Below are 12,954 nucleotides of genomic sequence, written 5' to 3' on the forward strand. Positions count from 1 at the left end.
TCATGACTGTGATACTGGTGTCAACAGCATATTACTTTTCATTTAAAAAAAAAGATACATATGTACTACCAAGCAAGATATCAAAAGAGGTCAGCACTTTGGCTTATTGTCGGTGAAGGCTGCAGAAGGAAACTGTTTAGGAAGTGAGAACCAATATTCATGCATCAATTTACAGAGTTTTTCATGTTTCTGAGTAGAATACTGCCTCTTAAGCTAACATGTGTAGTACTCTGGGGCCCCTGCAGTTTTTCACTTCCATCCAAGAAAATAAACTACTTTTCATGGTTCCTGTATTTTCTTTAAACTTTATAATATTATTTTAAACCATTTCTAAAAGTGCAATATTAGATTAACCCTTTCACACCGGACGGCGGGTGGAGCCCACGGGAATTTTCAAGCCCATAACAACTGGCATCGGGTATAGCTGTCGCAGATTTTTCAATGCAAACGAGCGGACGTTGGCTCTGGCTGACACAAGGGAAGGGAAGTGACCGCTGAGGTAGCAATTGTCTGATGCATTCAGGCCTCGCCTGGGACCCAGCTTAGCGAGACCTTTGGGTCACTCTTCGGCAATTAAGCCCGACCCTCCCACTCATTTATGATCATCCTCACCGCAGAAATCCGGTGAGAAGTGGTTATACTGTCAATAGTTTTTTTAATGACTTACTTTGTTGCATACTACAATTTTTTAATACTTTGATAGGAATTTTTCATTTAGTTCTGTGCGTTAAGTAATTTTTAAACGAAATGTTAGCCTTAAAAATAAAGGACTTCCGGACTTATAGCCTTATTACCCTTTATTTACTAACTTTGTTGTTGTTAATGCTAGAAATCCGTTTAAAATTCCACTATACTTTAAAAATTTTATTAATTCTTTTAGAAGGGAAAATTATTGAAAATCAAGTACAAAGCTTGATTGAAAAAAACACTGGTAATGCAATAAGTAGACCGTCATAGCGCAAGTGGCTAATTTCTGTGTTTTCTTGAGTTTGCGACCACTATATGTAATGAGTTCTAAATATGGTTGCTGGTGAGGAGTCAGGGCTGAAGCAAGTTGAGTTGAGGGATATTTTATTAGCTCATCACTTTCCCACTGCCAAGAAGATTACAACAGACTGGGTTTTGTGCCTCAGAGCCTTATTCTCTCCCAGCATCCTAGTAGTGTTAACAAGATGACTTGCTATCTTGTCAAACATTTCTCATCAGGCGTTAACTCCACATTTCCAAATTTTGGATCAAATTTGTATGACATCACAGAATTAGTGTAATGCAAGCATCAAAAAGATCATAAACTTTCCCGGCGAATACTATTGATAAAATCTTCTTGTTTGCCTCAAGCAATAAATAACTCATTGAATTTCATTTGAAGGTCCGAAAGCTCTCTGAATTTGACCATTTGCATTTGGCATTGCAGAATAATTCTTCTAGGGCTCTTTCCTTCGCCATTTTTTCCATCTAATTTCATAGCTTAGGTATCCCACTGGGACTCGCTTCTGTGGGGTGGCCGACCCTTTCTTCGGCCATTGATCAGGGATCATCCTCTCTCCACTCAAAATGAGGGACCTTGTGCTATGTCTCAGCTCTGCACCTAGGATATCTGTTGTTCATGGGTTTCCTTAAACAACTAGGTGCAAATGTGCACATTTGGATGTAGCAAGTTTGCTTCGTGTCTGAACTCATCCATTCCCAATTTGTGGAGCCCACCAGTATTTTCCTTGTTTGTACCAAGGGCACCCACCCCTCTTGCATTAGCCCTGCCCTCTCACCTGGGAAGGGTTATGAAATATAATGTTATGAGAACCAGAATGATTACCCTGGTCCTATTTGCTGATAGAAGGTGTTGGAATACACTCCTCAGTCTTATTTTCCTATTTTGTTTTCCGTAGTAGTTTTCTCCTTTGTGGTGCTCTTCCTTGTGTTTCTTCTTTGGGAGACTTAGAGTATTAGTGACATTGCAGGTTAATAGTGAATAAAAATGATGTTTATTTAGCTGTGAAAGGTGAGTGATCATGTTATGAGTTTTCAATTTTTTTAACAAAATGAATTTTAAAGCTCACCATAAAATTTGCACAATACAAAATTGATTTTATCACTGAAATCTGATGCTTAGTCATTCCTTTTGACTTATAATTTTCATGTTCCTTAAAACTGGCATTGCTTTTTGAAGTAGCTCTCGATCAACAGAAGGGAAGTATTTGAGAACATTTTCTTCTAACTTGTCCAAGGCAACAAAGCATGATCGCTTCCTCCTGCAATAAATGATAAATACATCAATAGTGCAATTGTCGTGGCAATTTTTACTTTGACCTAATTTGAATTATTAATCCAGATTCAAGATAGATCTAGATCTAAGTAAAAAGAACCTAAATTCAGAAAGTAAGTTTTTGGATCATTTTGGGAATAGGGGAGTAGGATGGAATATTTAGAATGTATGATCTCTCTTCTAATTCCCCTTTCTTGTTTTCCTCTTGTATTTACTCTGCAAGAGATACAAGTCGGAATTCATATTTTCAATTGCAATTTGTTGAATGAATTTGAAAAGTCTATATTGGAAGCAGCTATGTACCTACTTAAAATCTGACATCATTTTACATCATTCCTCGTCCCCCCACCAGTCATGGTCAACAATTGTAAGATTGGTTTGATGGAGGTGTCCACTCAATTCTCCTATCAACTAATCTTTTTACACCTACATATTTCTTCTCTTTCATATCCTTCTTTACCTGTTCCCTATCTTTTGTTCGAGGTCTTCCTTTTCCATTCTTGCCATCCACTTGTCCCTCAACAATTGTCTCGACAATCTACAATCATTCAACAGTGTGAACGTAATCACCCTAAAGAAATGCTGATCAGTGACTTTTCAATTTCCTCATATTCATGTCTGAATGTGAAATTTGTATTTGTATGTTATGTGTTATGTGTTATATTTGTATTAAGTATTTATGAGTCAATACATTTTCTCTGTTTTTAAATGCTTAAATGAACTCCATCAGTATCGCTCGTCCTACTCTGAGGTCCGTGCAGAAGTAAGGGGTTCAACTTTTATGCATCAGAATTGCCATTTTCTTATATAAAATGTTGATTGAAAATTACCAAACCTCCTATAATAGATGTGTCTAGCCTTAGCTTATCAGGGGTAGTTGAAATTAGCTATTTTGGAGAAAGCATTATTTTCCTGGTGATGTGCAAACTCTCAATAATTGTGTGTGTCAGAGGTCTTACAGCTGTGAACAGGTGAATTTTAAATATTCATCAATAAATTTTAAGCTGTGTTTGTTAAGATGATGAAATAAAAACTTTGATTGGGTAGAAATTTTTGAGATCTTTTGGTTTTTCCTTAAATCATGCAGAGAAAGCTACTGCACCCTCTTTTCCCTTCCTTCAATCCATGACTGTTGCTTATGTGTTAAAATATGAAACCATAAGCATAAATGAATTGAGGATAGAATTGAAAATTACACTGTGGACACACATAATAAAAATTATTTAAGTTCAATGACATGAACTGCACAACCTAAATTTTAACGCCTTGATTTTATAAAACTAAGTCTTTATTTTTCCTGCGTCGATTTCATGAACCACCCATATTTTTGTACCTTCATCTGTGTAAAATAAAGATGTTGCTGTAGCTCAATAGTTGTGATGATTTCTGTGCTTACTTTAGTGACAAACTAACCTTGAAAAATTTTGTAAATGTTGTGCAAACATGAAGTTGGCCCTCGCAAGGAATAAAATTGGCATTTGTGTTTCAGCTATACCTTTTAAGTGTTTGTAGCGATTTACTATGCCGAATAACACTTTCGTAACGATTACTATGCTGAATAACACACTGGTGTGGTTTTTGCAGTGGAGCGTTTAATGCCAATTCAAATTACAGGCTGACTCATTGTTGGCCGAGATGGCTTGTTTATATAGTGATGGCGAACGCCGTGCTGGAAGTTCCTAGAATATTCTTGATTTTCTCTACTGCATGTTGTGGTGGATATTGCGCCACATGTTAATTTTTAAAATTATGTCAATTTTTTAAACTTAATGCAAATTATTTTCTGGCCTTCAATTGTTTAACAGACATTTCTACTGCCAATATGAAGTCTGGCTTGATCTCATTCTTCATGAAGAAAATGCTGCAGTTTGTACTTCTTAATGATGACAATGAAGTTAGTGTCCAAAACATGAGCAAAAATGGGGACTACCAACTGGTGAAATACCCAAGTGGAATTAACTCATCTAATTTGCTAGAAAATAGCTTTATTAATTGCTATATCTATTGTTTTGATCGTATAATAATATCAATGCTTAATTTAGACTTTACTTACATTTCTCCTCTCTGGGCATCATTATTTTCAGACCCAAAAAATATCAATTCTTGGCCTCGCAAAGCTACAACGCTTTCCTGATCTTTGGGCCACCTGAAGACTCTCATGTAGCTCATGAAAGGTGATGGAGGATCTAAACAGAAGGTTTTTTCTAATTCCATCTTTGCTGATGTTGGATCTTTAGGCTCTAATGTGAAGCTGAATTTACCCACCCAGCCATTTTCAAACCGTTGACCCTGCGGTGGTTGAAAATTTAAGAAATTTTAGTCTTATAAGTTTTCAAGGCAATATGTATTTTGAAATTTGTTTCGTTTATGATAGTTAAAAAAATATGATCGCATCACTAGTGAGAGTTTAAGGTGCAGCTTTCCCCTCGCCATGCTCCTCATACAGATTTTGTTTGTGTATTTCTGTTCTAATCTTTTGAGTGGGCCAAGTTCAAGGCCTTACCCTTACAAGTTCTTGTAATATTATAGGCAATGCCCTTGGTTAAGAATGGGTTGGATAGTGACTCACAGAGTAAATAAAGATAATTCTTGCTGCCATTTCTCTAAGTTATTGAAGAGGAAATGTTGAAATGGAGCATGGACAACTTGGATTTGAGACAGATTAAAGGGAAAGATGTATACCATATTGCAGTGATAGTTTCAGGATCATTTGATTAGGGAATAATGGAGTGAGAAGCCTTGGAAAAGTTGTAGAAATGGTTCTTTGAACAGGGGAGTAAACACACTGTTTTGGAAGAGGTGGAGGCACATATGGCCAATTCCATAGTAGTGCAAGTAGAGGCATATATAGTTTCATTTCTATGCCTAATCATCTTGAGGGAGACTCATATAGTGGGTATGATCAAGTGGAAGAAATAATTGGATAGGCGATGGGCGATAGAAGCCCTGATCCAAAAGGGGAACATTATTTCTGCAATGAAAAAGGAGATGGATGGGAACAAAACTGTTGAATGGCACGACACTGAAAATGACCGTAGTAAGACATGTGTTCTATTCTCCTGAAAAATTTGGTAATAAAATAAATGCTTCATCATATCCAACTTACTCTGATGAAGTACATTGAGGTTTAAGAGAGCATCACTCATCAAATGAGGAGAAAAAGGACTAAACAAGAATGATAATCTATCAGAGTAATGAAGAAGACTACCAAATATTTCCAACTCTTGCTGAGTATTTCTAATGATTCTGGTAACTGAGTTTTCTGTACACTATCTTATTAACTATTAACAAAAGAGCTATCCAAAGGCAGATATCAGATTTTTTCAAGGGAGAAAGCAAGCCCTTGAAGACCGGAAGTTTTGAAGATAGGCCTCAGGGGGTGGAGTAGTTTGGAATGCCCAGCAGAATGAGCTTTTTGAGGGAAAATGAGATCTAAGGAGTTTACCCCTGAGGGTATCTGCTTGAATAAATATATGGATTTTCTCAACAGTTCCTGCCTTTTTGATGGGACTTTTTGCATTTTATTGCTACTTTGCGTGTATAATCATTGAATGTCAATACATACATTGTGTTCTAATTTTTTACTATAACTATATGTTCATGTATCAGATATTTATTATTGCTTGCATGAGCCTTTTTGATGAAGTCTTGCGTACATTTTTCTGTTTTGATCATCTGCAGCCCCTTGGTAAGTTGATTTTTAATTGATGAAAACGTTTATAGTGTTAGTTGTAATTCAACAATGTGTGCCGAAAAGTGTCTTCCTAAGTGAAGGCGAGAAGGCTGAAGGACCTAAAGAAAATAGGTGAATATTGGTGGAACATATCACTAATTTTAAATCTTTATATGGCTGAAACTGCTTGAGTGATGGTAGGCACAGGAGGAAAGGAGGGGCAAGATATGAAGCTTTCTATGCTGTCTCCATCATATCCAGTGTGTTGTTGTTTATCATCCATTATGAGGAGATGGTTTAGGAACGATGGAAGGAGTTAGAGTAGGGGAGGCTGAAATCAGGTCATCAGATAAATAGATATTGACTAGAAACATAGGCTTTTGCAGCGAGATTAATTTGTATTGGAGACTTTAAGGAGCAGCTGCATATTACACTTTGCCAAGCAAACTTTCACAGCCATTACATGGTGCATCTTCAGGCGATGAATGAAACTTACAGATTATTCATCTCCTGACAATATGTCCTGTGATGGTCGCAAGCTTAAGAGGGTAGTAAAACTTTCATAATTATTTATCTACTTGGGATGGAAACATAGGGATAGGGAACTAGGACAATGAAAGGATGGATATGGAGGAGAATAAAGAACAGGGGATGGATGGAGAAGAACAGGAACCACGAGGTTCAACAGATAGTCTATGAGGAGAAAAAACTTTTAAACTATACAATAAGGAGACATGGTGATGATAAACATATACTCAGGGGAGAGAGAATGCTGAAAGCTATGATAGAGGGAGGGATGTTAGATTAGCGAGATGGGAGAGAGAAACAAATAGGGTTCATTCAGTCTATGAAAATGAAAATTAATGAGTATAGTTGGGAAATGAAGAAGTAAATCGAATATGGGAAGGAAGACAAGCTGTTGCAATTTGTTAAATTCTCAAGGTTAAGCTACCATAACTAATAGATTACCTGTTATAATAGGTGAGGAAAGAAAAAAGAAACTCACATGTGGATCTTGGACTGGATCTCCAGCTCGATGCAAGCGATAAAATCGGTCTCCAATTGTATCATATCGTATTTCAAGACCTGCTGTCAAAGGAAATTCATGTGGGAGTCTGTGCAATGGGACTGCCCCTGGGGTGGGGTAGCCATTGCCAACATCAACAAGGAAGAGTGTCTCAGTGCAGTTTGGGTCTTCTGGATCTCTTAATCCTCTTACGACTGACATTATATGACTATCAGTTGTATTCCAGACTGCAGCATACCTTCCTGCGATGGTGTAGAGGTTGAAGCCTAAGGCCTTTAGTAGAATTGCAGCGAACCAATTGTTATGGATGCAGACTCCACCGTGACAGGTCATTCCAAAATGTATAACCTCTTCGACCGACGGGAAGCGCCTCTCAGGAGGGGTAGTGTAGAGAAAGATATTCTTCAATCCCACACAGAAGGTACGAAAAATATTTTCAATAACTCCAATGTGAGTGACAAAAATACGAGAAATACTGGAATATATTTGAGAGATATTTTAAAAGTTCAATTTTTTGGCATGTTTACTCTTCACCAGAGCATACATATCTGGGCAAGTCATGGCTGGATTAAATGTTCAGCAGCACTGATACTAAAATAAAGTAAGCATCTCAACAATGAACTCATGTGCACATGTTCAAAAATTTACCATACTTACATATTCCTTGACATTTGCTCCTTTTATTGATATTTTTTAGTACCTACATGATGTTTGTATCCAGACCTTCAGATTATGTGTGAGTAGATTTTGTAATTCAATAGGAATGTAAACCAAATTGATACACTGAATGGATGTTGTTCAAGTAGGTATTTTACAAAAGCTCAACCAGCTATTTTCAGCCCAGTCTACAAGATTCAGCATTCAAAGAAGAAGCAAAAATTTTGACATCGTGTTCATTGAAACAACAAGAAAATATATTAGCATTTACTGAAGCCTGTTAACTGATAACTAGGCACGGTGGAAATTTCTTCCACAGCCTCCAATATTCCTGATATCAGTGCTCACAGCACTTTCCATCATTTGCGTCCATCATAGTCAAAAATTGCTCTGAACTCAGAGACTTGGAAGTGTTACTCCATCTACTTTGAGCCATTCTCTTGTGAGGACATCCTTTGGCCCTAGATTTGCGATGAGCCGTCAATGAGGCTAGGGTGGGTATGGAAGACAAAATTGGGAGTAAGTACTGTTTATGCCGATTGATTGAGATCCCACTACAAGTTGATGTTTTTGCTCAGATGAGTAAAGCATTGAGAGTAGGATGGGGCAAACTTTGCTGGTGTGGTCCAATTCAATATTTTTCTACAGCACTACCAGTTATTGTTCACATCAGCAAGGGCATACTCAGGATCAAATCTAGGGGCGGGGGGGGGGGCAAGCCATGGTTGTTGAAGTTGTAGCATTTAAGCTGAAAAAGATGAATGAAACTAACATTTTGAGATAACTATTACAGTGCTTTAATAGTCTTTAATATCAATGTCAATCAATAGTCAATGTTGCGTTGTTCACTACCAAGTCACATTTCCATTCTAAGTATGACACCATTTTTTTCATTTTTAAAATTCCAAGTGGACTACTGGTGTATGGGTTGCCTAATTCCGAGTGGGAAGGGTGAAGGATTAAGCAAGGGAAATAAATTTTAATAAGGAAGAATATATGACATATATCAAAAGAAGAATGAAAACGAGAATACAAGAGTGCATTTGGAATGACTAGTGAGGCTATTATCGTGATTAGTAACTTATTTTGGCTAATGGATGCAATTTCATTCTATTAAGAAGTTGTTTAGGATTAATATTTTTCCTAAAAGTATTTGAATCCAATAAAAATTTAGCATAAAATTGTTTTTTTAATGAATGGGTGTGTTAATTATTATAAAAAGTTGACAACACCATCCATTGGAATATGGGAGACAAATTTCGCTGATCGATTCATAGAAAGTGAGTTTAGCAAAAATCAGTTCTAGTATTAATGTCTGATTCGCCTCAAAAGATGACAGACTGAACATCGATTTCCTATAGATAAGTAGTGTGTTTGTTTAGGGCATACTCGTGATCCACAAAGAATCACAGATTAAGAGCATAATTTTCATCGTCGTGATACCTATGTGTTTGTTATGCAAGTTCCATTTATGTATGTTATGTCAAGTTCCATGTTCTCAGGTTTGAGTACTTCCGTGTGCAGTGGTGGAGTAAAGGGGGAAGTTGGCCGCCCCCATACCCATCCTCTTCATTTTCGGAAAAATTGAGAATATTCTCCATTGTGGCATTTTGGCCCTCCAAAGAAAGTTTTTTATTTCACCAGATTAAGAAACAATGTTTAAAATCGTTGATAAATATCAAAAAGTCTTTTGCCCATGCATATCAGAGCTCAGATGTATTATCGCTAGGAAATATTGTCTATATTGCCTACCACCAGGGAGAAGCGGAAAGTGATGACCCACCCTTTCCCCCCTCCCTCCTGCAAAAAACGGCCTAATTTGGAAATGTCCATGTGGACCCAAGGTAAGGCATTCCCACTACATGAAACCAGATTAGCCAGCTAAAGTAATCATGACTTGAAAGTCCCATTTGGTGTTACCGAATTTAATATTGGAGCTCAACTTGTTATTTCATATTTGGTTGCCAATGCAAGGAATGGTAGTACATATACCTATTTCTTCGTTAGCATTAAAAATATGTACACATAGTACATATACATGAAGGATTATTCACGCTATTTTAATTTACGTTTTTACCAATTATTACATAAATATGAGACAAGGGCATACCCAGGATCATAACTAGGGGGAGCAAGCCATGGTATAGGGGGGGGGGGGGCAAACCATGTTGTGACATCAGTTTATGAGCTGGGTACACCAATCACTATTACGCGAACCACTATCCCGCCTCACCCTGCTAGCGAAGGCTGCGATATCATGAAAATATACGCGGCTTGTGAAAAGTACCGCATGAAAATTAATTAATTACAGCCAAACTAAGGCCCATTCAACGGAACCACTACTAGTTCAGGGATGTGTTCACCATTCCGAAGGCCATAAAAAATACGGCTTTGAAAAAGGCGGAGCAACTTTCGTGGTCTCCCCTTGTGAGTTAAACTAATTATCTTAAATACCTCCTTTACGTGTTATTAATATGTAATTTCTGATTTGTACACGAAAATCACCCAGAAAATCACACTTCTCTGCGGACACTCATCCACTCCTTTCGTAATTTGGCTTCACCTTTCCCGCCAAAATGTCTAAATTCTCACGTAAAGGGATTATGCGTGTAAATAAGATCTGATGCTCGGGTGCTCCTCTGGGTAATCCCCTCCATTGAACTTTCACTACCGTGCAAGTAAATATTTTATATCCAATAACTGTTGACTATCATTATTCAAATTCACTCGCCAAATGCAGTTTCACAGAGACATTTCTTCTTCACATTTAATGGAATTAGGTCAGCGGTCACAGCTCTCTCGGCCCGAGACTAAAGTCTTGGAAATTTTTCCGAACAAAAACTCTCCATATAAGTATCAATGATCGGCTCAATTATACCTTTTGAAACGATCGAGGCTGTTTGAAAAGAATATTCCCATATGCCATTCAAAGATGATTTTCGTCAAATATTCAAATTTCGTGAACCTCAAGTCGGAATCGTTTAAATAGGTCAAAAATATTACCTGGAACGGTACTTCGCTCAGGAGGGCACGCGAAATCTTGTTCAGGAGGCTCAGGCTGAGTTCTAAGTTGCGGACTTCTTCAATACCAAGTTTGTCCCTCACAAATTCAATCGCTTCCTCACGAGTGATTGACATTTCGTTTTCTCTCTGGTTGACCGAGCGAGTCCTGTTTCAAAAATCTCTCCTCGGACTTGACTGCGCACTCTCTCTCTCTCTCACTCTCTCTCTCTCTTGCGTCGGTCGCCTGGAACGCGAGAATGTCCGCTTCTGCACGTGACGTTCCAGCTGATGGGATTATACGGGAGTATTCCTCGTTGCTGTTGACGGGTGCCACTTATCAACATTCTTCTTTGAGCAGGCATGCTTAACGGGTCCGCATTACCTTGATAAAGGTGCGAGATTATCAAGCGACGGATTACAATTATGTACTACAGCTCCATGGCATAAGCTCCACTGCCGTGCAGTGCAGTTTTAATATACGATTTCCTTGAGTTACGTAACTTAATCGTGGCGTCTCGGGCGTGCTGCAGCCACTGAATTGATGCAAAACCAAGATGCATGATTTGAGGGTCATCTATGATGCGCATTCTGTTTTAAGTGCACCTTCAATCGTACTGTTGCTTCTATCATCCTCATCTGTTTGAGCAATTTTCATCCGCCACAGTTGATTATTTTAAATATTTGCATATTTTTATTATTTTAATGTCCTTTGTTTTCCTTATTGAATGAATTTATGTCTCAGAAGTGCATTACGTGGTGTAGACATTTAAGGCTCCTGAGGCCTCCGTTTATGGATGGATTTGGGGGGGTCGAAGGGGTCATGACCCTCCAAAATTTTATCGAAAGTATTTCATTTTTATGCGCTTAATAGTTGTTATACTTGTAATGGAGTGAAGGGAGTGTATATCCAAATGCATGGCTATAAGTCCGAAACGTGAGAGAAGTTTGAGTTGAATTTATCGTAGAGTGTAGCACTCCCTGCAAAAAACTTTACACGGAAAAACGCTCCTCTTTCCCGGGAGATTTTCCATACTCCCCCAACCACCCCTCCAAATTTGATGCTGAATGCGCCCCTGCCTCAGATAGCCATACCTTTGCAAATTTGAATTTATTCGAGATGCGCGTTCTTGGAGTAATGAAAATACAAAGAGAAAAGTTTCACTATTCAGAATTCCGGTAGAATACATTCTGCCGTCGATGCTGTGTTTCATAAAGTATAGCGAGGATTGTCATTAACTCTTAAAAAGCGCCGCTTTAGGCAGACTATTCCCTGGATAATAGGGTAGTTTCCTTCATCAAAGAAAACGAAAGGCATTGATTGCGATTCGTTACCCACCATTAGTGTATTCATAATACCCAAATTATTTGGTTTTTGAAATACCGGTTTAGACGAATGGCAAGGGTCAAATTTTATCCTCATTTGAAAAAGGCCAGATTGGCGCCCATGCGATTCCACTCCGCATGACGTCACAGGGACCTAGTTTCTACACGAGAGGATAGGATTTATACATCGTCTGAGGTTACCAATGCATGCACGAGGCACAGAGCTCAGGGAAACATGTCTTAATAATCACCTATTAAAACTGGCTAAGTTCGGAAAGTTTTCTTCGTTTGATAAGGTATTAATAAACCTTTTTTAAGCCAAGCGCTACCAGACAGCAAGGTACTAGGCTAGCCGCTAGCAGCCTGCGTCGTATCAGCGCTAAGCCTCGCCTCAAGGTCACCTCGCAGGGCGGGAGGGGGAACCAGAAATACGTCACGCAGAGAGACTTCCCGACATTCATACTTAAGCGTCGCGTTTCCGCGCGCTTGAAAATTTTCACTTTTCATTTAATCGCGAAAAATAGATGTTGTCATTTAAAAATCTAAAAGCGTGAAATACGTACTCCAGGAGTAATATCTTTCGATTAAAGCAATAAAAAAATAATAGGAAACCACCCTATTCTCATTGGTACTGTTTGGCCCACCATTGACAAATAGGGCGTCATTGTGGCGGGCAGGTAATTTCTCTTAATGTTAGCGCATATTTACGAGTATAACTTATTTTAGCAACGTGCTTGGATTATTCTATCATTTGTACTCCTCTTCCGATTTTCTTATTTCGGTCACAATTTCAAAATATAGACAAGCTTGTTAAGTCCATTGTTTCGTGGGGAGTGGTTCATCACTTTCGGCGGCTCCTTGGGGGTATGCAATACCTCACAACGGTAAATAGTTCGGGGACTGATAAGCGTAGACAAGTGGCTTTTAGAAATTCATCAAGAATTTTAAAAGTTTATTTGATAGTCTGAAGAAATACAAGCTTTCACTAAAGAACAAACTTAAAGGCTA

General features: G+C 38.2%; 1 protein-coding gene across 1 annotated transcript; it reads right to left on the reverse strand.

Moving 5' to 3' along the window:
- Nucleotides 1-892: 892 nt before the first annotated feature.
- LOC124164512 lies at nt 893-11,088 on the reverse strand. The gene is made up of 4 exons (XM_046541859.1): nt 10,624-11,088; nt 6,943-7,365; nt 4,317-4,552; nt 893-2,249 (listed from the first exon to the last, which is right to left on the reverse strand). The coding sequence occupies exons 1-4, from the start codon at nt 10,756-10,758 to the stop codon at nt 2,111-2,113; spliced, it is 933 nt and encodes a 310-aa protein (XP_046397815.1). The 5' UTR covers nt 10,759-11,088; the 3' UTR covers nt 893-2,110.
- Nucleotides 11,089-12,954: the final 1,866 nt, after the last annotated feature.

This window comes from Ischnura elegans, chromosome 1 (assembly GCF_921293095.1).
Source record: "Ischnura elegans chromosome 1, ioIscEleg1.1, whole genome shotgun sequence".
In the NCBI taxonomy this organism is placed as follows: domain Eukaryota; kingdom Metazoa; phylum Arthropoda; class Insecta; order Odonata; family Coenagrionidae; genus Ischnura; species Ischnura elegans.

Bases quoted from the DNA above. Each gene is read 5' to 3' on its own strand.
- LOC124164512 (XM_046541859.1), bottom strand. From the start codon at position 10,758: ATGTCAATCACTCGTGAGGAAGCGATTGAATTTGTGAGGGACAAACTT. The intron at 7,366-10,623 runs GTAATATTTTTG...GTGGGATTGAAG, and splicing joins TGAGCGAAGTACCGTTCCAG to AATATCTTTCTCTACACTAC. The intron at 2,250-4,316 runs GTAAGTAAAGTC...CATTTATTGCAG, and splicing joins GATGCCCAGAGAGGAGAAAT to GAGGAAGCGATCATGCTTTG.